At 39.4% G+C, this 24,420-nt stretch overlaps 1 protein-coding gene across 4 annotated transcripts in view; it reads left to right on the forward strand.

Annotated features, from left to right (window-relative positions):
• The first annotated feature begins 1,012 nt into the window (after window positions 1-1,012).
• The window catches only part of sgsm1a (small G protein signaling modulator 1a), a 35,920-nt gene continuing 12,512 nt past the window's right edge, over window positions 1,013-24,420 (forward strand). For all 4 annotated transcript variants that reach the window (XM_063489072.1, XM_063489073.1, XM_063489074.1 and 1 more), the window contains exons 1-10: window positions 1,013-1,073; window positions 1,215-1,258; window positions 12,222-12,297; window positions 19,423-19,585; window positions 19,874-20,026; window positions 20,117-20,184; window positions 20,952-21,097; window positions 22,796-22,933; window positions 23,274-23,398; window positions 24,271-24,338. In XM_063489072.1, the coding sequence (XP_063345142.1) occupies window positions 1,055-1,073; window positions 1,215-1,258; window positions 12,222-12,297; window positions 19,423-19,585; window positions 19,874-20,026; window positions 20,117-20,184; window positions 20,952-21,097; window positions 22,796-22,933; window positions 23,274-23,398; window positions 24,271-24,338 (1,000 nt within the window). In that variant the 5' untranslated portion in view covers window positions 1,013-1,054. The remainder of the gene's footprint in view (window positions 1,074-1,214; window positions 1,259-12,221; window positions 12,298-19,422; window positions 19,586-19,873; window positions 20,027-20,116; window positions 20,185-20,951; window positions 21,098-22,795; window positions 22,934-23,273; window positions 23,399-24,270; window positions 24,339-24,420) is intronic.

A 24,420-nucleotide genomic window follows, 5' to 3' on the forward strand; every position in this document is an offset into this window, starting at 1 on the left:
TGGTTCTTTTCCTTCTAATCACTGGGCATAAAAATAAATTACACAGTCGCCATCTTCTGGACAGTGTGAGTTATAACTCTTATTTTCTTGTGCAGAATGACGGGTTTTTGCAGGGGTTTTTTGTTTTTAATTTTTCAGAAAAATAATCAAGAGTCATATCTGGTTTGAAATGCAGCAGAGTGTTACAGTAGAACAGATGAGGGGAAGAACGGATCTTCATATATGTTTTATTTTTATGTATTTATGTATGTATGTTTTTAGTTATTGTTTTAGTCAACACATTAATGTTTGTCTCTACAGTTTATGTTGATCCAGAAATATGGCTCACAGGGAGTTTTAACTAATAAATAAATAAATATTTTAAGGATTCGTGGTTTTATTTTTCATTTTATTTCTTTTTATTTTCTTTTGCCCTTTTTCCCTTTTGTTTTTATTTATTTATTCATTTAGTTAGTTAGTTATTTACTTATTATTTTAGTAGTTACAGTTAATCAATGAATTTTATTTTATTTTATTTGTTTATTATGTTAATAACTGATTTTTATATAATAATTTTTACCCAGAATTTTATTTCATTTTAGTTTTGTTTGGTATCTTAATGTAACCGTTCTTCTACATTTTGACCACAAGATGGCGGAAGGACAAAAGATTTCCCCACCTGATAAATTTACGCAAACACGAAGCTCTGATATGTTTTAGTCATGTCTTAATTTCAGTAATAGATTTCATCCAAAATCTCGGTTAAACCAAATTATTTTTACTATCCTTGAGTCAGATTGTCGCTAAGATTTCTTGTAACTAAAGAGCGTTTGTAATACGTTGTATCCATACGGGTTGTATCCGTAAATAATACAGTCCACTCCGATTTTAAGGCTAGAAAGTTGTCTTTCGATAAATATGTGGCACATTTATTTCTCTTCCCTGGCTCTGACCCGTTCCCGGAGGGAGCGCAGCGTGTCTTTAAGAGGCGTGTGCTCGGAGGAGGTGGAGTCGTGATCCACATTGTACAAGGAGCTGATGGGAGGGTGCTGCGTTCAGACAGGAGACAGGATCCATGGCAACAATCATGGCAGGTGGGAGCGAAAGAACATTTTTTAGTAATCATCTGTTGTTTAAATTTATTTAAGTAACATTTGGCTCTGTTTGGGAACGTGGAGAAAGTTGAGTCGTGTCAGAAAGTAAAGATGCGCTGTTTGGGTTTATTTGTGTTTCAGAGGCAGAGACCCGTCAGCGGCTGCTGCGCACCGTCAAAAAGGAGGTGGGTGTTTTCAGCTCAGCAGTTATCGAGTCGGAAAAACAAACATGTTGGTTCGTATGAAGCTCTGCAGTTCAGCCTGTGCTCGAAGAGGCTTGCCAGGTGATCCCTAACAAAGACTGGCTGGCACCGTGTCCGCTGTTTCCTGGTGATGATTACAGATGTGTGCCTGTGGTGCTCATCTGTACCTCAGCCAGAAAAACACCAGAAAACAAGCTGATAGTAAGGGAGAAAAAGTAGAATACTAATAATAGTTATTAAAGTGCAGTAACAGTTTATTGTTGGTTAATTTGTTAAGGTTTGTTCTCAGCATGAATGATGTAGTGCTGCACCTCACTAATTATCTGGGTGGAGAAGCAGCACGAAGGAAGCAGATTGTCTTTAGTCAGTGTTTGTTGTGTTTATGGCACAGCAAACCATCAGCCTTCTGCCAAACCATTTGGTGATTCTAGACTCAAACTGTGTGTGTGTGTGTGTGTGTGTGTGAGTGAGTGTGTGTGTGTGTGTGTGTGTGTGTGTGTGTGTGTGTGTGTGTGTGTGTGTGTGTGTGTGTGTAATGAGTTTTGTGTATATGAAAGCTTCCATAAATGTCACTGACATGTTAATGACTGTTTAGACTGTCACATAAAGCCTGTGTTAATGAGGCTGGTGCGGGGATGCAAAGCTCGACCTGCAGGAACATCTGTTTGGAGGAAGGTGTTATTAGATTAGCTAATGTTTTTATGGTTCATAGTGTTAAGCCTTTTGTTCCACGAAATGAATGCCTTAGTAAGGTTATAGAGTTTCATTAGATTATGATGAACGGCCGAGGTGATTGTGCTGCCAACACTCCCCTATACAGTCTTGAAGATAAGCAGGCACACTACATTCAGCTCAGTAAGTATTAAAGTAAACTGCAGGTGAAATTCTAAAGTCTGAGAGCCAAATGTCCTACATGTCACCAGTCATGGAGGGGAAAGGTTGAAAATAGATAGTATCTATTGGCATATTGGCTAAACCTTTGCCTTGATGGAGGAAGCATGATGGTAGTGAACATGTTGTGAGATGTCCAAACTGATGGGCCGTGCCTTTGCGAAGAGCCTCCTTTCGTATAGATGCTGAAGGTAATCAAGAGTGGCACCATTTTTTCCCCCCACTTTGCTCCTTTTTTTAAGACTACCAAAGCAGCAAAACATGTATTAAATCTCAGCAGCTTCCTTAAAGTAATAACACCCTTTTTTTCCACACATAGCAACCTTATTTAAATCAGCAGCAAGCTTCTGGGGTCGTAATTGCATCCACCCAAACATATTTAAATTCTGCTTAGACTGGCAGGAAACTAAAACTCCCCAACAGGAAGTTGATTTATCCTAACAGAGACACGTTGAAATATTCACAGTAGAGCGATAACATTTTGACAGCTGAAATCTAAAACGAGAGCACATCCAGTGTATTGGAGATAGATGACAGGTGCATATCTGTTAGCAGACTGCTGTGTGTTACCTTATTGTGTTTCCATTGTCCTGTAGTGGTGTATACTTTACAGTTAAGCGTTTTTGTTGCCCTTTGTTTGTACAGGATAGGTTTTCTCAGTGTCATCCACGCCTTTCTAATATAACCCAAACCCTCCGAGTCTTGTTGGTTTTGGTCTCTAAAAGAATATTCAGGGGAAGAGGGACAGTAACAGCTGTTTGATTGTTGCATGGAGACATTTTCAACCTTCATTCGATAAAAATGTTTATGTTTTTTTTTAACTTTCCTCTCTAATTACCTCATGCTCTACTGGGCTTTATTCCTTTAAATCATCACATCCTGAATGTTGTGAAAGGAAGAGTGTAGAGGCGGTGGTCTGATTTGTTTTCCTCTGCTTCTCCAGTGTTTATCTGTGGAGACCAGACCCTTCCCATGATTAAATATGCTCTCTGTGTGCGTAAGGCCTCTCAAAGATTCATTCACTGGGGCTCTTTGTTAGCGTAGCAGCGACTTTATTCTCAGACAGCTTTTTAATGAAGAGCAGCATTTTTAATGATGTAAGAATCTGAAAAGAAAAAAGAAGAGTGGAAAGTATTACTTGTAAAGGAGGTCCTTTTAAAATCTTTGACATCTGAGGTTCTCTGTGCCGATGAATGTCTAAGAGTGTGGCAAGTGATTTAAAAAGATATCTGAATTATTTGCAAGGAAAACTATTAGATGTTAAACATTTCACTTTGCCCTCCAGCAAATTTAGCCCACAGGCAGGACATTAGATGCAAAAAGAAGCCTCAGAAACCCAAAATGTCTTTGCACGACGCGCTGACAGTCTTACAGAGCCTGGTGTCAAAATGCATATATCTACAATCAGAGCAATCAGAAATGTAGCCTGTGTGGAATTTTGTCAGGAAAGGCCTTTGCTGTCCAAAAATAGCATCAAAGCTAAGCTACTGTTTTCAAAGCAGCCAAAGACCAGATCATTAGGAATGGAAACATATACACATATGTTTGTTTGGCCACAATATCAATAATGTATTGTGTTGTACTTATGTAGTGCTTTTCTAGTTTCACCCACCATTCAAACCACTTAAAGCACTTTATCTAGATCACAGCCAAAAGCCATTTAGAATCACCAGTTAACCCAACATGCTTGTTTCTGGATGGAGGGAGGAAGCCCAAGTACCCGGTACAGCAGATATGTTTGGTTCACAACAAAAACATCCTTTAGCAGAAGGTCCTCTTTCCAACTTTGATTGGCAATGGAAATGTTATAGTTTGGGTTATTTCATGCAGACTACAGTCATTTAGTCAACTATGAATTCAGCATCATATCACAGAGTTCTGGGTCAATCTATCCAAAAACTGAACCTGAGCCAGAAATGGAGCTTTCAGCAGAATAAAGATTCTGATCACAATAGAAATCCACTAAGGAATGTCTCAATCAGGAGAAACTGATGGATTTAGAGGAGTCTAATAAAAGCTAAATTGAGACATCCTTCAACATTTTTCAGCTGAAGAGTGGCCAAAATCAGAGATAGTGGAAACTTATTCAGAGGTTTTTAGGGTTTTTTGCTACATCTATTAAATCTGTTGATAACATTTTTGAAAAAGCTGTATTTACTTCTTCACTCCCTGAAAGGAAAGATAGATGTTGTTGTTGTTGTTTGTGCCATTTTCACATCAGTTTATGGTTTTTATTACTCAGTGTGGGCCGTGCCATATGGTGACTCTATGCTGTGTGTTCTCACACTCTCCTTGCCCAGCTGGTTTTGTGCCATCAGTCTGCTCAAATATACCTGGATGTAGGCCATTATCCAGAGAGCGCAGGACGTCTGTGACAGCTGAATTGCCTTCTGGCGCAAAATTGTTTTAAATGAGAAATCTTATTTGCCTCAGCTTTGATACAGAGCCCCACTCTGTCTGGCTGCATTTCGCTCTGATCGTGCTGCTCCCTCCGCCTTCTTGAAAATCGCGTGTGCACGTGCACGTGCACATGCACACAAACAGAAATACACACCTGTGTTTGCTAAAGGAGAGAAGGGGCAATAGAGAGAGGGAGAGAAACTGAAGAGCTGTGTCATTTAGTTTCCTGTTTAATTTTTTACTGTTGGGTCTTGAGTTCCCCCTGTCTATAAATGAGATTGCACAAAAACTACCAAGCTGAATTTTATAAAACTAGGTGGAGAGGTAGAGCGCGGTCAAGGGAAGAATCTAGTAAATATTTATGCACATCCGGAGTACTTTCTTTGAAATTGCTAAATAGAGCTTTGGCCTTGGCTTAATTACATTTTGAGGACAAAAAAGCAAATGAATCAAAGTGAGAACTTTTGCAGGTAGTCAAACCGAATAAACTGAGAGATTGACTCTGTTTATAGAGATTTTTCACTTTAACTGTTTGTGCAGCAAACACAGTGGAGGTCTGTGAATTTCATCGTGTTGTGTTGATTGCTTGTGTGTATACTCCTGGTCTCAGGGATTTGTACAAGAACCAGTTCTTTACAGACGTTGCGAGACGGAGACTCTGACTCAGTAGTGAGCAGCTACTAGATACAAAGCAGATTATGGAGTGGCTACAGCATTAATCCAGGGCTGATGCATTCATATTGCAGGGACAAATGCAGGGAAAACATCAGATATTATTATTGTATTAGAAACTAATATTACTGAGATTGTTTCATTAAAAACTAGCATCTCAATTCCAAAAAAAGTTAGGATGCTGTGTAAAATGTAATGACCTGCAAATCTCATAAAACCATATATTATTTTCAGTAGAACATAGAAAAGATATCTATGTTATATTTAAAAAAAAAAAAAAAAACTTTCTCATGAAAAAATATTAGCTCATTTTGACATGCGTCAAAAATTTGACAGGGGCAACGAAAAGCTGGAAACGTAAGTGGTAATTGCAACTAATTAGTTTGACTGGCAGCAGGTCAGGAAGATGATTGGATATAAAAAGAGCATTTTAGAGCGGTAGAGCTTCTCAGTAGGCAGAGGTTCATGAATCTGCAAAAAGAAATTGTGGAAAACTTTCAGTATAATTTTCCTCAATGTAACATTGTGAAGACTCTTTATATCCCATCGTCTACGATGCATAAAATCATCAACAGATCGGAAAATCTGGAGAACTCTCTGTGTGCAAGGGTCAATGATGAAAATCAATATTGGATGCACGTGATTTTCTGGCTGTCTGGCAGCACTACATTAAAAACAGAAAATTTCTGTTGTGGAAGTCACTGCAGGGGCTCAAGAACACTTACAGAAATCACTGTCTGTGAGCACAGTTGACTGTGCCATCCACAAATGCAGGTTACAGCTCTGTGACGCAAAGAAGAAGTCATATATAAACATAATCCATAATAATGCTGCCATCTTCTCTGGGACAAAGCTCATAAAAAACAGACTAAGGCAAACTGGAAAACTCTTCTGTGGTCAGAGAAGTCAAAATTTAAAAATCTTTATGGACCATCCGATTTATTTTCAGCTCTCAGTTCAAAAGCCTGCGTCTCTGATGGTATGTGGGTGCATTAGCGCTTCTGAAATTGGCAGCTTGCATATTCGGAAAATGCACCATCAATGCTGAAAGGTGTATAAAGGTGACTTATTAAAGGAACATATGCCTCCATCCAGATGACTTTTTTTTTCCAGGGAAGGCCATCCACATTTCACCAAGACAATGCTAAACCACACATAGCAGCTGTTACAGCAGCATCGCTTCCTGCACTCCATGCAATGCTGACCTTTAACCACTTGAAGACATTTGATGCATCATGAAACGAAAAATATAACAAAGAAGGCCCAGGACAGCTGAGCAGTTAGAATGCTATGTCATTCAAGAATGGGACAACATACATCCATCCATTTTCTTCTGTTTAGCCAATTCAGGGTCACGGGGAGGCTGGCGGCTGTCCCAACGGCCATAGGGCGAGAGGTGGTTTACATCCTGGACAGGTTGTCAGTCTGTCGCAGGGCTAACACAGAGAAACAGACAACCAGTCAACTCACATTCACACCTATGGGCAATTTTGAATCACCAGTTCACAGTTAACTGCCTGTGTTTGGATTGTGGGAGGAGGCCGGAGTACCCGGAGAGAGACAACAATTCAAAATGAGCAAATATTATATATGAAATAGTAAAATGTCTCAGTTTAAAGATTTGAGGTTTTCCATGTTCTTTTGTGAACAAAATGCCAGTTTATGACATTTGGAAATGTGCATTCTGGTTTTATTTACATTTTGCACAACATCCCAAATCTTCTTTTCTTTTTTTGAAAGTAGTCCTAGTGACACTTTTAAATCGATAGGATAGGATTACCTGGCTTTGCTGAGGTGCACTGCTGCTACGCTGCTTATAATCAAACTGAACTACAGTACTTCATGCTGTTTAGTATGGCAGTTGAGGCAAATCTGCACAAACTGGACCATGTTATGTGAATGGAGGGCCCTGCTTCCTCTAAAGCTGTCCTGCCTCGACCTCGAATGATACAGTGTGCGCCGTGTAAAATTATTTCATGTCAAGACTGAATATTGACACTGTACAATCAGCGCTTAAAAATCCCACAGCGTCCTCGTAAAGGTGACGTCATCAGAAAGAAGTTTTAGAAAAACCACCCCATGGTTAGAGTACCTTGGAACTATTTTGGGCTGTGTTTTGGTTATATTGACCTTTATGGTGGCATCACATTCTCTGCCATTTTTACAGCTGATCACTCTTTTCATTCGGTATTAAGCTGTAATTCACATAATGGAATCGTGATTCAGCTGGACCTCTTTATAAGAGAACTGCAGCTCTGTGTGCCGTAGATTAACATGAATAACAGTAATTATTTTTTTTATTGTGCGCTCCCTTCATTCAGCATTAGACTTAGTGATTATGAATAATGTAGGATGGCGATTTTAATGCAAGGAGCTTTCTCTCTCCCTCTTATTTCCTTGCTCTGCTCTTGGATGAGTTAATTGGAATACTCAAAAGATCCTTTATCACTCTGGCTGTTGCCTTCAAGCAGACTCATCGTGCTTTGCTGATGAAACGAATCATTTTTTTCTTTAAATTTTCAGTTTTTTCTTAAATCTCAGTGAGAATATATTGTTTCTTGGGTGATATTCTAGCAGATATGGTTACTTTAAAAAGTAAAGTCTGGGTGGTATTTCTGCTTTATTGATGCCAGAGTAACAAGATGACGACAACACGGCGCATCTAGATATTAATAGTGACTGTCGGAGAGCCGCATTCAGCCTCTTATTTCAGAGATGAATGAATGTTTGTGCGTCCTTTTGGCGGAAGTGATCCACTGTGAGACTCGTGACGTCTCCATAGAAACCTGTAGGTTGTCTGTGCTTAGACATTTTACCATATAAATTCCTCAGAGGCCTGATCTGTAGCCCAGACGAGAGAGATGAGGACGCAAGAAGAGGAGGAGGAGGAGGGTGCTTCCTCAAGTTAGCAGTCAGTTTTCTGTGTGTCAGATGCACTGAGAAAGAAAACTGGTGCATATAAAAGCCCTCTGTGTTTTAAGCGTTTGTGTGTTTGTGTGTGAACGCAGGCTTTTATATAATCATTAACGGAGCTGGTGTGCATCACAGTGACTGCCACTTTCTCTGGTGTGTCGGCAGTGTGAATCATTTCTGTTGATGCTAAAGAAAACAATGCTACTGATGCGAACAGTCCAAGTTTGAGTAATGACTGCTGTCTAATTAGTGAGTTGTTTTGTTTTTTTATTCCAGGCTTCTGGGTTCATTTGTCTTCCAAGTATTTAGAAAAAAAAAAGATTTGTGGATTTAATTTGTCATCTTGCATAAACAGTGAGAGCTCAGTTGGCAGATTTTCTTAGCAGTGTTTGTGCATCTGTTACATTTTCGTGCCTGTAGTCTCCATCTTAAAAATAGGGGTAGGAAATGCAGTGTTGTACACTATATTGCCAAAAGTATTCACTCACCCATCCAAATCATTGAATTCAGCTGTTCAAATCACTTCCATGGCCACAGGTGTATAAAATCAAACACCTAGGCATGCAGACTGCTTCTACAAACATTTGTGAAAGAATGGGACGCTCTCAGGAGGTCAGTGAATTCCAGCATGGTATTGTGATAGGATGCCACCTCTGCAACAAGTCCAGTCCTTGCTACTAAATATTCCACAGTCAACTGTTAGTGGTATTATAACAAAGTGACAGTGACTGGGAATGACAGCAACTCAGCCATAAAATCACAGAACTGAGGTGATTTTACGTGGAACTGAGATGCTGAGGTGCATAGTGCCCAGGGGTTGCCAGCTTTCTGCAGAGTCAATCGCTACAGACCTCCAAACTTCATGTGGCCTTCAGATTAGCTCAAGAGAAGTGTGTAGAGAGCTTCATGGAATGGGTTTGCATGGCCAAGCAGCTGCATCCGAGCCTTGCATCACCAAGCACAATGCAAAGTGGGATTATGGGTTGTTTTTCAGGAGTTTGGCTCAGTCCTTTAGTTCTAGTTAAAGGAACTCATAATGTTTCAGCATACCAAGACATTTTTGGACAATTTCATGTTTGTGGGAACTTTGTGGGAACAGTTTTGGGGATGTTCCAACACGACTGCACATGTGCACAAAGCAAGGTCCACAAAGACATGTATAAGGGAGCTTGGTGTGGAAGAACTTGACTGGCCTGCACAGAGTCCAACCCAACAGAACAGCTTTGAGATGAATTAAAGCAGAGACTACGAGTTAGGCCTTCTTGTCCAACATCAGTGTTTGAGTTCACCACAGGATCTGAATAATTGCATTGTGCTTGGTCATTGTGCTTGCCTGCAGCTTCTAGAAGAATAGTCAAAAATTCCCATAAACATACTCCTAAATCTTGTGGAAAGCCTTTTCCAAGCAAAATATAAAGACGTGGTGGGTGACTCAAGATTTTTGCACAGTATTAAACATCACTATATAAACTTACCAGTACTGCCAAATGTCTGAGTAACTTTATTCAAGTATAAAATTTAAGTACTTTTCAGTTATTATAGTTAACCTATCACTTAAAATCAAATTTAAGTGAGAGGTTAACACTTTTTACCTCATTTGTTTGAGAACTAGATTAGCATTTTATAAATGAACAATAAACATAAACGTCAGATGCTATGCTTAGAATAAATATCAACAGTAAGGTAGCTAAAATTCTTGATTAACAGCAGTACTTAAATTCCTCATAGCCAGTAGTAATAGTTAGATAATCGCCAGCCTTTAAGTACTGTGTGCCTTCATATTTTAACAGCTCATGCTTGCTTAAATAAAGATCTGAATGCCAAATGGATGACCTGAAGTGATTTAATTATCTCTGTTTTCTTACAGTAAAAATGAGATCAAAATACAAGTGGCATAATCCATTTATGTATAGTGAGTAAACTAGTAATGAAATTATTAATCAATTTAATTGTGCCATAGTGGAAAATCCAATCTGAAGATAGAACTTTATCTAGTGGAAAATATTATGATCACGCTGTAAATTTCATTGCCTTACAGTTGCAGAAGTGCCACACAGAGAAAATATTTGCCCATGCCACCGTAATATAGAGTTTATGTGCTGGAGAAGGAGTATAGAAACAGAGCAGGGGAAACCTCTGGATCGTGTGTGTGTGTGTGTGTGTGTGTGTGTCCGTAAGTCAATGTCTTTGTGTGTAGTGGGTGAACCTGGCAGTGTAATATGGTCGTTGTGGACAGACTCATTTCAACAGGAAATTACAGCTATCTGTGTGGCCGTGTCCAGGGCTTGATACTTTCCATGCATATTGCAGACCAGTGCCCACACAGTAGGATGTCTCCATAGCCACCAGAGCATCTGATACACCCAATCATCTTAACTATTGGCTGTACAGTTAGTGCCTTATATTATCTGACTGCTTACCTTTTTTTGTAGTTTTGCCTCTGTGCACCTCCACAGTGGATACAATCTTTATGTGATCGATATGCAGATTTTTAGCTTTAACAAAAATCTTAGCAGTAAATGGTTTGGAATTACAACTATTTTTACCCACAGTTCCCCACTTTCAGAAGATCAAAAGTAATTAAACAAGCTAACATCATTTTAAGTACAAGGATTATTTTAATAATTGGATGAAAATCCTTTGCAGTCAGAGACTACCTGAAGTCTAGAAAGACAGGGACATTACCAAATTCTGTTTCCTCCCTTTAACTGTTATGTTATACCTTTTCTGCAACCACCTACTGCAGTTGTTGCTTGTTTGTGGGTTTTTCTGGCCTTTGGCAATCATGTTCTGTTTGACTGAAACAGGTGACTGATTTGGCCATTAAAGAATATTTTATTTCCCTTGAGAAAACCTTGGGTTGCTTTTGCAGTCTGCTTTTGGCTGCTCTTTATTTGCACTGTGCAGTGTTGTCTGTTCATTTCTGCAGCATTTGTCTGATCTGAGCAGAGGGTATAGCCCTGTACACTTCTGAATTCATCTTTATAGACTGCTTCTATCAGCAGTCACATGTTCAATAAACAGTAGTGACCTGCTTCTACTGGAAAACATAAAGTGCGTGCCGAAGCCTCCACCATGTTTGACAGATAATGTGGTGTCAGATCATGAGCTGATTCATCCTGATTTCATCTGACCAAATAGTTGTTCTGAACCGTGCAGGCTGGTTTAGATGTTTTCTGACAAAGTCTAATCTGGCCTCCTTCTTCCTGAGTGTAACCAGTGGTTACAGCCTGATGATGGCCTCCCTCATTTGGACCTCATATTGAGAGTTCCAGTGAACAGCTACCAATTGCAAGTTTAGTCAACCCGGGGTCATCTATCTACTTAATGCATTGTGGAATAACGAGGCAACAGGCCTCACTTTGTCATGAAACCAGGTGTCAGACAAATGTCCAATCACTTTTCATCCATACTTCCCTTGATAACATGTATGTGTAGAACATGTTGCTATTCTTAAGCAGTTAATGCTTTTGTTAAACTCCTCGATTAAAAGCCAAAAGTCTGCACATCAGTCTGTTGATCGATTTTGTTTTGTTTTTTTAATTCCACTGTGGTGGTTCACAACTATAAAAATGTGTCATTGTCCAAAATCTTATGGCTCTAACTGTAGCTGTTGGCACGTGATCAGAGAGAGGGACAGACCCATTGATGACAAAACCTAAATAATAACCATTTCTGATGTCTGACCCTCTCTATCCTTATTTAAAAAACAAGTTGGGCTTTGATTCATTTGGATGTGAAAAGTAAGAAACAGGGGTCTGTGATGAACTGCCATCCCTTCCCTTTTCTCCTTCCACACCCAAATATGTCACCTTCATTTCCCAGTAGTTTGAGATGAGAACTGGTGGTGACTCATCCACCAACTTAACATGCATTCTTCCTTCTTCAGTGTTCCCCCCCCCCCCCCCCCTCTTAATTATAAACCCCAGTTCATCACTGAGCTCACTTTTATGCACAAAATTACATCAGAATTGAAATATATATTTATCTTCCTGTGTCACCAAATGTTTTTTGCCTGTTGTGGCATATTAATGAATGAGTCACCCAGCATCTGCCATGTCATTGACAGGTGAAGCAGATTATGGAAGAAGCTGTCACCAGGAAATTTGTCCACGAAGACAGCAGCCATATTGTGTCCTTTTGTGGTGAGTAATCAAACAAATCGTGAAGCTTTTGCTCTCCAAGTAATTCTGCAACGCTGGAAAGGCTTAATGTCAGCTTATTTCAGTCAAGTTACTCAGAACTCTTTATCTTGTTTATCTTTTGCTCTGAATGTCTAACTATACAACCTGATCTTACATTTCTCTTAAAAGTTGCCTAAAACTCATGATTAATTTCAACCATTAAAATATTATCAATTATACATGATGCCTTGCTCAAAATTACTTCACCCAAATCATACTTGCTTATATCTCACAAGTCATTTATTGATTACAGGACAAAATTAAAAACAAAGCAATCGCAGTGATACGTCTCTTAACCATTAAGCCACTTCATTGCACTTTTTTCTGCTTTTTTTTCTTTTTGCTTTTTTTGCTTTATTTGCTTTTTTCTGCTTTTTACAACCAAACAACTACTACTGTTATAACTTGCACATTATGTTTCTCAGTTTATATATATATACTAATTTATTGGAAGTTACATGTCTACTTTTAATGCACAGGTACGATACACAACCTGTACTTTTCAAGTTATTCTAAATATTCTTACTACTTAAACATCTTTCAGTATCCTGCTCTGTTTGCACACTACAACCTGGGTTTGCCACTTATCTGTACTTTAATTTTAATAACTGTATAGTATTGTACAGTTATTGTACAGTTAACTGTACAATACTGTACAGTTATTACTATTGTCCATGATGTAAATATGTAAAGATTTTGAGTGCTTCTGTTCTGTGCCCTGTGTCCTGTTCTGTTTGTATATGCGTCTTTTTGCTGCTGATACAACCAAATTTCCCCTTGTGGGACAATTAAAGGATTATTCTATTTACACTCATTCCAACGCCACTAACTGAATAGAAGGGTTTCTTTAATTAATATTAAATTAATCAATATTCTCCTGTAGAGTTATTGATAACAGTGAGATGTTCAGTACATTCAAAGAAAATTTGGTTGTTACAAAGAAATTATCCATTGGTCTACGTTATAGAATTAGTTTTTCCACAGGGAGAGATGGTGTATGGTGGATGAGTGTGTCAATGCCTACTGCATTAACAGCAGGCAGTGACACACTTTTAGCACAAGAGTATATTTATTGTTCAGTACAAATAAGAGATATTTAAAGTTCAGTCCTTTACCAAGTGTTTTTGTTCTTGCCTCCAAATCACACTTCTGGATTGCAGTATGATTAGTGCGAGAAACACACTGCCCACATGCAGGTGGTCACGCTCATCGGATGTCTGGCTCAGACCGGAGCTGTAATCAATAACAAGATATATTTGTGGATTTAAGTGTGAATAAAATGACTCTCAGCTTGCAGAAAAAGTGATATTTTTACTAGCTGTGTGCAAAGACAAAGACTGTTGGGGGAAAAAAGGCATGGCGTAACACAGACCATCATTATTAGTGTGAAATAAATGAATTCTAATGGTGTTCAGATTAGAACCTAAACTCTGACTCTTGGGATGATTGGTTAGGCCAGGACAAAGCAACTAATGCGTATTTATGGTTTTTAAAAAAAAAAAAAAAAAAAAATTAAGAAGTTACTCTGAAGCTCGGGGAATCAAACCATGAATAAAGCTGAACACTGGCAGAAAATAAGGCATGTGACAGAATAACAACTAACAAAGGGAAAGACAGAGCCGTTAATACCATATACTGTATTTAAAAGATGGGCTTCACCAGCGTGACATCACCCATTGGACTCAAGCATTGGCATTTTGGCCATGGTTATGGTTTGTTTTTGTTTTTTAAACCAGCAGTGGCCATATTTGGAAAAGAAGGTGGTGTCATCAGCAAATCTGGGTAGCAAGCTGCATCCATGAACTGTACGACTGCACCACAGAGAAATTAATTAGTGATGAGACTAACAAAAGACTAAAATTTGACTCACCAAAACTGGAGCAAAAAGTCTGTGCCATATTACTTGTCAGATATTTTAACTGAAAATGCTTCAAAAGCACCAACAGCACAAATGTAGCAGAGAAGTCCAGTTCAGTGACTCCAGTTAACAGAGGTGAAGCCTAGCGGACACCAGAAGGTTTCAGCTGCCTGTGTTGTGACACTCCCATAGACCATTAAAGGATAATTTCCACACTCTTAATTATAAACAGATTAAGCCCAACCTAAAGAAGGAGAAAACTATCTATAGGGACAAAAACATCCTTTTGATGATTTAAAGATAAGCTTTTTCACATTCTTGACTTTGACTTCTTTGACTTGACTTTTTTTCACTTTAGCACCTGCCTCGTGTGGCCACTAGAGGAACTGCACGCGGCACACCCACACTGGCTTCATTTTACATGACCGGAGGCTGTAAATACTCAGACTAGGGAAGAGAATTAAGTAGGGGAAAAAGATTAAATAAGAAAAGTATCCCACTAAAAAAGGCCTGTGGCGTAAATGATATCATTCTACTACTGTATAAAAAAATGTGCAAGGAGGTGTACCAGTGATAATAAAGAGAAACTGGTGTTGTCTATAGGCTTGTAATTGTGCACTTGCATTGCTCAGACTAATTGGATCAGACTAATATCAAAGAAGGAAAAGTAAATTAGACGCTGCAGAAACAGTGACTTACGTCTTAGTGTCATTGTTTGAAGAAAATAAGCTGATTTAGAAATCAATGTTGTTTCCTTTTTGGGTTCTTATGTAAGCTCACTCCCTCATAATGTCCGTGTAGAGCCTGTTTGGGTTATTATCATAGTAGGAAAAGAATTTGCAGCACAGCTTGAACATATTTAACAACCATAAGTGAATAATGTTGGACATCCTTCCCATCCAGTAATCAGCTTACCCCAAATCTCTTTTTTGTAGTTTTATTTTTCTGCAGGAGGGTTATGAAAATAATTTGTCACAGAGCTCAGATTTTTGTTACAGTGCAACTAAAAGACTTCTTTAATACCTCTCAGTGTTGTGTTGTGTTGTGGGGGGGAGGGTTGTGCCCTTTATGTGTTTCCAGTGGTGCTTTCATGTTTCATTTCAACGGTCTCAGCCTGCACTGTGGACATTATCTGTTGGATCATCTAATAGCCTGATTTAATAGCTGCTGTTCTGTCTGAGGTACATCTTTCATCTACTGCTGTCATACCAGTACCAGTGGAAATTCAGCAGCAGGATGACCCTCTCATCTCTGGGTTGTTGGGTTTTTGTTTTTTTTTTTTGGGGGGGGGGGGGCTCCTGCTACTACATGTCTTTCAGATGTGGTCTATACAGAGAGTGAGAGTGAGTGGAAGATGGGAGAAAAAACTCAGCTTGCTCACTGGGGAGCAATTAAGTTCCAAAGCCCAGGCTAGTGTGATGAGCTGCCCAGGCAGAGGCTAAAATGCTGGTAGTGCAGAGGGAATGCAAAAGCTGTTCACTTGAATTTTTAAAAAAATGTCATAATAAAGATAAAATGCTTTTGAACAGACTGAACAACTATGATTTGTTTGGAAGGGCTATCTGTTCTCTCTCTAAAAAAAAAAAAAAAACATGACAAAGTCCAGACCTCATTCTGACTGAAATGCTATAATACTACCGTAAAAGAGCTTTGCATAAACGAATGCCACAAACACCAATGAACGGAAGCGAAGGTGTAAAGAAGAATGCCGAAAAACTCCTCCACCATGATGTGGGAGAGAGTTATCGCTGCTAAAGGTGATTCTATAAGCTCCTGAATGATGGGGTATACTTAATGGTAGTGAACAGATCTGAAACACTTCATTGGATTTTTGCTGTTAGAAATACTTCCTGAAGCTAAAGTAACATTGTCAACAACTGTCCTCCACTTTTGCTGTTGGTAGTGGAAGAAGTATTTTGAGTACACATACACTGTTTTGTTGCCATACAGTTTTAAAGAAGCACGGTGTTATAAGCAGTCAGGCCAGCAGTATCACATCAAAGATTATCCTTGGACCCTAAGACTAGCTTTGCATGATTCACAGTTCAAAATAATGCTCATATGTCTTATGTTTACCCTTAATGCACCCTCTCGGTTCATTCACTGTCCAAAAAAAGCTATTTTAGCTTCCCTCCCCTTCCCTTCAGGCAGTTGTTCTCTGACTCCTATTCTCAAACAGAAGGTTAGATCGGCAGGTGGGTATTCTTTTTCAGCTTACAGCCAGAGTTAGGTGTCTACGATTTCCATATCAGGGATATGGTGACACACACACAGTAGAAAGAAAAATGCCTAAAAGTGAGCAGAGAGGAGGAGGCAGAAGTTAACAGGGGTTACGTCATTATTGGAGATGTTTAATACGAGCATTCGTGGTGTGATATTATTTATGTGACAGAAATAAAGGGAAAAACAAACACATTCTGCTCTAAATATTTCACTAGCAACTCTGTTTTAAAACTCAAATCTTACTGAAATTGGGCTGCTAATAACTTTTTAGAACCTCGTGCTGACTCATTCCCACAAACACAGAGTGTAGAGGAGAGGAAACGATGCCCAGACTCTCTCTCCCGTTCATTTGCTGAGATCCACAACACAAATGCCTTGGACGAAGTGTTGTTCAGCTGTGTCACTGCCAAGAGTCTCCTAATGCACTCAGTTGCCACAGATACAGGATGATTAGAGGCAATTTTCTGTATTAGCTGTTTTCACCATTAGGGACTGAATCCGTGCATGTGATGCTCATTTTCTTCACACTACATGATTTTTGTGATTGTAATTGCATTAAATAGTTCAGATAAAACTATTCACTTCACTAAAGAAGTTGAAATTCCAGTATTGAAAAAAGTGAGTAACAGGTTTCCCTTTTTCTGAAACTATGAGTACTTCTGCCACAGATGTTGGTTGTAATTTCAGAGGATTTAATTTAAGTGATGCTGCAGAGATTGTGACATAAGCTTGGTAGATCAGTAGTAACTTCCACAAAAGTGTAGAGGTTTAAAGCTTTATTGCTTTTAGCTTTGGCATCGAAGACGACTTAGCTGAAATGGTGAAAGGGTAAAGGGCATGAAGTATATTTGGAGGCCTTTTAATATAGTCATGACATTCAGCATGTTGCCCTTAGAAAGATCTGAGGGATAATGAGCAAAAAATGTCCAGGGTGGGGAAAACTGAGCCTTTTAATGCCTGTGCTGGAGTAAAATCTTGCTAACCAGATTTTAACAGTGACAGAGAAAGTCCATAAAAAAGGAGTGGGGTGAAGGAAAGAGTGACAGTGTTTAGTGGGGTGAAGATGGTGGAAAGACAATGATCATGATGCCGATGATTTGGCGCTGGCCCTCCCTCCCTCTGCTCATCTCGCTCTCTCGTGAGTTGCCATGGCAACCCCAGCCTTCCCCCTGAACCCATGTGAACAGAGCTACGGGATTAGTCCTGAAAGAGAACTCAAATGTCAACACAGCTCCAGGCGCTGCCACGTAGACCTGAAAGGGAACGGGGGGTGTCTTATTCTTTGCCACGGTCAAGTGACTGTGCAAGTGTGTCCACATGCCTTTAACTTGTGGGTAAACCTTTACTGGGTAAACTGGAAGATTATCTGATGGTTTGGCATATTTAATAGTGTATTGTGACCAGGGAAACAGGTCATTCATCAAATAAGAAAACAAACAGGTCACATGACAGATACTAGATCTCTACAGTGTAAATGCACTGAACGTGCATACATGTAGACTATACAAATACACAGTATTAACAACTTCTATGTTGTGGAGTACAGCTTAGAAACCTGAGCTTTAGAACGGTCATCTTGGTTTTCTCTTTCGATTTGTAAAACTAAAACAGAACAGAGACTGAAGTGACCACACACTAAATGGCCATTTCATTAGGTACACATATAACACTTTTTACACAAATACCAATCACATGGCAGTAGCTCAGTGCATTTAGGCATGTAGTCATCATGGTCGAGATGACCTGATGAAATTCAGATTGACCATCACAAGAAAGGTGATTGAAAGAAGATTGATAAGGTTGATGGTCTGATGAGTCTCTATTCCTGCTGTGGCATCCGGATTATAGGGGCAGAAAGTGGTATGAACAACATGGAGACATGGATCCATCCTTCCTTGTATCAATGGTTCAGGCTAGTGGTGCTGTGAAAGTGTGGGGGATATATTTTCTCGGCACACTTTTGGCTACCTTAGTATCAGCCAAGCGTTGTTTAATCACCACTGAGGATTGTTTCTGACCATGTCCATCCCTTTATGACCAAAGTGTGCCCATCATTTAAAGGCTGCTCCCAGCAAGAAGACAAAGCTCGAATCACCTGAAAATGGTTGCTTAAACAAGACAATCAGTTGTACTCAAATGGCCTCCACAGTCACCACATCTCAATAGCATAGTGCACATTTGAGATGTGGCAGATCGGGAGATTCACATCATAAATGTCCAATCCACTAGCCAGGTATAAAAATAAATGGCCGGTGACGATATTTCAGCTAACACAAACTTGATTAACAAGGGGGATCCTCGGATGCCTGCTAATTATTTGCCAAGTAACATACAAAAGAACAATTTCACACCAAATTTGGAGCCCAAATTTAAGGTGTTGAAGGTACTGTTAGTGCAATTAACTGTGCAACAAGCCACATTATTTGTCAGCTAACTGCTAGGCTGAATGAGAATGAATGATAAAAGCTACCCATAAGATAATATTTTGTGTTACCAAACACATTTCTGGGTGATGTCAAAATTGCATTAGTCATTGCCGATCAAAGTTGTGGTAATATTTAATGCAGCTGTAGGTAAAGTTACTCTTATGTGAAAGCTTTAGGTGCACAGTATGCTGCCCACACATTCCTTGTTTTAAATGTCAGATATCCATCATAATCTGCCTGTGCATCCATGTGACGTGTAAATAGAAAATTATGTAAAACAACTTAACATGTGAGCTTTCTTTTTATATTTTTACTGTCCCGGCTGATTTAAAAATGCTAAAATAATATTTTCTGCTATTTAAAGTAAAATGAGTTTTGCTAACATAATAAAAAAATTACATTAAACTTAAAATTTTGTGCAACAGAAGCATTTTCTGCTTTACATTTTGCCTGTCTCTCTGTGGGGTTTGATGATTTTGTTGTTATGATGGATTCACGTGTCCTGTGTTGTTATGCTTTTCTGACATACCTTATTAATCAGTGCACCCTAATAATGACATCGTGCTTTTGTACACACAGCTGCAGTGGAGGCGTGTGTCCTTCATGGGCTGAAGCGGCGAGCGGCAGGCTTTCTACGTAGCAACAAGATCGCGGCACTCTTCACCAAGGTGGGGAAAAGCTTTCCCCCAGCCGAGGACCTGTGCAGGAAGGCCCAGGAGCTCGAGCAGATCATTGAGACAAAGTGCGAGACGCACACATCACAGCTCATATCACACATCACAGCAGACTTCAAAGCTTGCACCAAAGCCTGTTTGTTGTTCCAGCGAAAGCACTGAAAACAAATGGCTGTCTCTCTGAAGGGCTGGGGTTTATTTTTATGATGAAAAGCTTCTAAATAATTCATGTTTATAGGCATTTTTATTCATGAGTTACTTATGCCACTGTATTTGTTTTATGCAGATGGGGTTTTGCATCAGGAGTTTTAAAAACACGTCTACTTCCTAAAATTATAACTCTTTCCCTTCTGCAGACGAAGTCAAAGCTTGCAAAGTCAAGACAGCATTCGCAAGATGCCCCGACTGCCCAGCCTCAGCCCGCCTGTAGTCAAGAACCTGTGGATACGGACGGCTCTTTTTGAGAAGGTGCTGGACAAGATTGTCCTCTACCTGGTGGAGAACAGCAGGTAATTTGAGACGGGAAACAGCATCTTGTCCAAATGAGTTACAAGAATTCTGTCTTCCCGCATAATTCCCCTTTCATATTTGTCTTTCAGTAAATACTACGAAAAAGAGGCTGTTCTCATGGACCCTGTAGATGGACCCATCCTCGCATCTCTGTTGGGTAATTATACCAACAGTGGTGGTTTAATATCATTTACATGAAGGTTTAAGATTATGACCTAGGGAAAAGTAGGCAGAACAAGGACGTTATGTTATCCCGCCCTTTCTTACAAGACCATTTCTTATATTTACTCATTGTCCAAGCAAGGAAACTGTTCTTTGCTCTTTATATTCTTTCAACTTGTCCTCGTGACCAAATGCTAAACTGCTGAGACATTAACCTGTTGACATCTGCTGTGCAGCAACACAGGCATAGTCCCGCAGTTGTTTCCCACCAGTGAACAGTGAAAATTGTTTTCACTGGAGGCAGAAGTGCTCCCTGTCTCTATCAATATGCTTGCATGCTTGTCCCCTTATCCCCAACCAAGAGAGTCAAAGTATCAATCTGAGGGGCCTTGAACTGAATAACAAGACAGGACAGCAGCAAAAAAAAATGTTTCTGCCATTTTATTTTTGTTTTACTACTTTTTTTCAGTTGATTTTTGCTTGACAGGTCCTAGACAATATACACACTCTAGACAAGACAGCTTGCATTGAGGGATTGCAAGGACCTTCATACTTTCCAGTGAAAGATTAATAAATAGATTAATAAATTCAGTTCAGTCTTTCCCAGCAACTTGATCATTAATCGTATCAACAGGTTTCTGGGATTTCCTTATCTGGATGATTGAACATGCATAAAGTCACTCTTCTGTCTTTTATTTATTACACAACGTGTTTAATGCTTGATTTTCATAGAGATTGTTGCTTAACAAAACTGTTCAACAGTTGGACCTTGTGCATTGGAGTACACAAAGATGAAGACAGCTGACCACTTCTGGACAGACCCGTCTGCTGACGAGTTGGTACAACGACATCGTATCCACGGTGGCCTCTGCAGGCAGGATTCTCCTACTAAGAGGCCCGCGCTGTGTGTAAGTGCTAAATGTATAGCGCTTTATTTTGAAAATGGACAGGCTGACAGATGAGGTCAGGCTTGAGTTTCTGTGGACTATGATCTTTACAGATGACATTGTGATCTATAGTGAGAGTAGGGAGCAGGTGGAAGAGAGCTTGGAAATGTGGAGGTATGCTCTGGAGAGAAGAACAATGAACGTCAGTAGAGGCATGTGTGAGTGAGAGGGACACAGTGAGAGGTGTAACAGTGAAGGTGGATGAGTTTAAATATCCAGGGTCAACCATCCAAAGCAACTGACAATGGACCAGACAGGTGAAGAAGACAGTGGACAGAGGTGGAGTGGATGGAGACGAGTATCAGGAGTGATTTGTGACAAAAGTATGGTTTTCAGACGATAGCACTGACAAAGTCAGGAGGCCGAGCTGTAGGTGGCAGAGCTGAAGATGTTGAGATCCATCCTGGTCATGAGGTCATCAGTGGGGGGAGCAGATTGAGCAGCTTAGAGACAAAGTTGAGAGCAAGGCTGAGATGGTGTTTACATGTACAGAGGAAGAATGGTGGACAAACAGAAATTGAATATCAAGCTTCCAGGCAGGAGGAAAACAGAAGATTTATGGATGGAGTGAAGGAGGACATACAGAGGGATCATCTGACAGAGGAGGATGTTAGGGATAGGGGGAGATGGAGGAGGGTGCTGTGGTGCCCCCTAAAGAAACCAGCCAAAATATTGTAAGGGAGTTAGGTTGTTTATTGCGATGACTCAGATCAGTGAAATTCAGTATAAATGTATTTGATTTTGGGAATAGTGGGTTTAAATAATCTCTATAATCAGTATTATGGATTATCTGTATGGCCTTTATTTTTTGCAGTATTGATAAGTATAGCTCCAGACCTCTGCACAGTAATTCAAACATGCTAAAACCAGTGGAGAGTAGAGAACATGGAGTGGTTTCTGGTCCAGTTCACTCAGTACTGAAATGCTTCTTGAGCCTTTATGTATATGTCATGTATGAGATTTCCAGGTTATTTTATCCTCTATTGTCAATCCAAGGAACGTATTTTCATCAACTCTTTCCATTTCCACTCCATCTATATGCGTCTGCACTTGTGTATTTCTTTTACAGCTCCCAAAGAACATAAATGTAAGTTTTACTTAGATTTCATGATCATTTGTTCCCGTCAAACCACATTTTCTGCTGCAAATTTCTAAAGTAAATATATCCAAAACAATAAAAGCTGTATTTTTCAGCAGATGTGAAAGCAGAGTTAGTTTCAGGCTTCTTTTGCTTTTTCTCTGTACATGTATAGTGTCCATTTATGCTGAGATATGAGCTGATATTAGCTTCGGCAGACTATCAGTTACGTTCCCATCTGAGATGCTGTTTATCTGTCTGGAGGCCTCGCTAAGATTGCTGCAATGAGTGGAGCTCAGTGTGTCCCAGGAGAAAGAACAGAGTGTATTGCAGACAATCACATTTATTTAGTTGCCAAGTTAAGAGCGAACCAGGTCAACTTGGCCTGTCCTGTACGCCGCGGTGCTTACGGATGCGTTTGTGTGCTCCAAGCAAAATCAGACTGGTTTTTCGACATCGGGAACGACTGAAACTGCATTGGTGCACATGAATGAATAAATGTAAGTCATAAGTTTTTGATCTGATTTTCTATATTTTGTGTGTGTGCGTGTGCGTGTGTGTGTGTGTGTGTGTGTGTCTAGATCCAGAAGCGGCACTCCAGCAGCAGCATGGATGAGCGCCCCTCCCCCTCACCATCAGCTCGTGAATATGTGGAGTCGCTGCATCAGAACAACAGGGCGACACTACTGTTTGGCAAGAACAACGTGCTCGTACAACCGGTAACTGTCTCGGTCCACTTCAGCATTTATATAGCTGTGAGATAAAATCTTTAAAACCTGACGTATATCCTGTTACATTGAAGTCCTGGATAAAAGCTGGTCTACATATTATGTTGTCATCAAAGCACTCTAGCAGATTTTTTCTCACATCACTGTGATACAATGTGAATGCACACATCTTCACTTCCTTCTTTTTTTTGTCTTTTACACATAAAACTAATAAATGCTTTGCTTTTATGTGTTATCAGGGTAAACGGTGGATAAAATTTGCATTATTTATTACATTTATTTATTATTACGTACAAACATATCCTCAGTTGAATCCCTGTGGCTCTTTCAGAGGGACGATATGGAGGCTATTCCAGGTTACCTTTCTCTGCACCAGACTGCTGAACTCATGACACTAAAGTGGACGCCCAATCAGCTCATGAACGGCTCTGTGGGAGACTTGGAGTATGAACGCAGGTGCAAATTTACCTATCTGTAAAAATAACTCTGAATCATTATGTAAAATGTTGGAAATACTTTTGTAATACCAACTTCTATAGTAATACATACTTTAATATTTCACTATAATTGCTTATAGTAACTATTATAAAAAAGCAATAATTTTGTATAGGTGTAGTTAAATAATTATAGATCTGTTAATAAAAACATATATATTAAAATGACATGAATCTGTGTATTAGACAGGCATATTTATTTATAGCATATATGTGATTGTGAACAGATATATAAGATGAGCTGGGTAGGGGTAGGAATTAATAGTCCTTTTCAAACAGAAAATGTTCAACATTTGGTTTTGTTTCTTTTCTCGTGTGAAGAGGATAACTTTCAATGACTTCATGTTTATTTGTTCTTTATGTGTATTAAAACTTGTTACTTATATATTTAAAAAAAGATTTGATTGATTGATCTTAGCATGTAAATTGCCTCCACACAGACGTGTAAGCACCGCATTATTTCTTCTCTGCTGTGTTGTTTGTCTAACACTCGGCTGTTACTGAATAATGCAGTGTGTTTGTGCGCTGCTCAAGGGCTCAGCACACTGAATAAATGGTGCTGATCTGATGAGGCTGATATTCACACACCGGCATCCAGCAGATGGTTTATTGACTGAGACACTGTAAAAGAGACCTGTCGAATTCGTAAATCATGTCATACCTCTGAGGTGTATTCTCTCTCCAAATGAATTGATTGTTCCAACTACTTTTTTCTGGCAGCTGTAAAATAATTGATTTACATAAATATTTACAATGGGTTTGTGTGTCGCTGTTATCTAGTATCTAGTGGTTAGACTAGTCTGGGTCACAGCATTTTGTCTCCATATTTTTCAGCGTTTACTGGGACTATGCCATGACAATCCCTCTAGAGGAGATAGTTTATTTGCATTGTCATCAGCAAGGTGGGTGAAATTGTATCACTACTGTAGCTTTGGGTTTGCAGGTTATTACTGTTGATCTGTTACATCTGCTGTTTACCTCGTA

This window comes from Pelmatolapia mariae, linkage group LG12 (genome assembly GCF_036321145.2).
Source record: "Pelmatolapia mariae isolate MD_Pm_ZW linkage group LG12, Pm_UMD_F_2, whole genome shotgun sequence".
NCBI classification, from domain to species: Eukaryota; Metazoa; Chordata; class Actinopteri; order Cichliformes; family Cichlidae; genus Pelmatolapia; species Pelmatolapia mariae.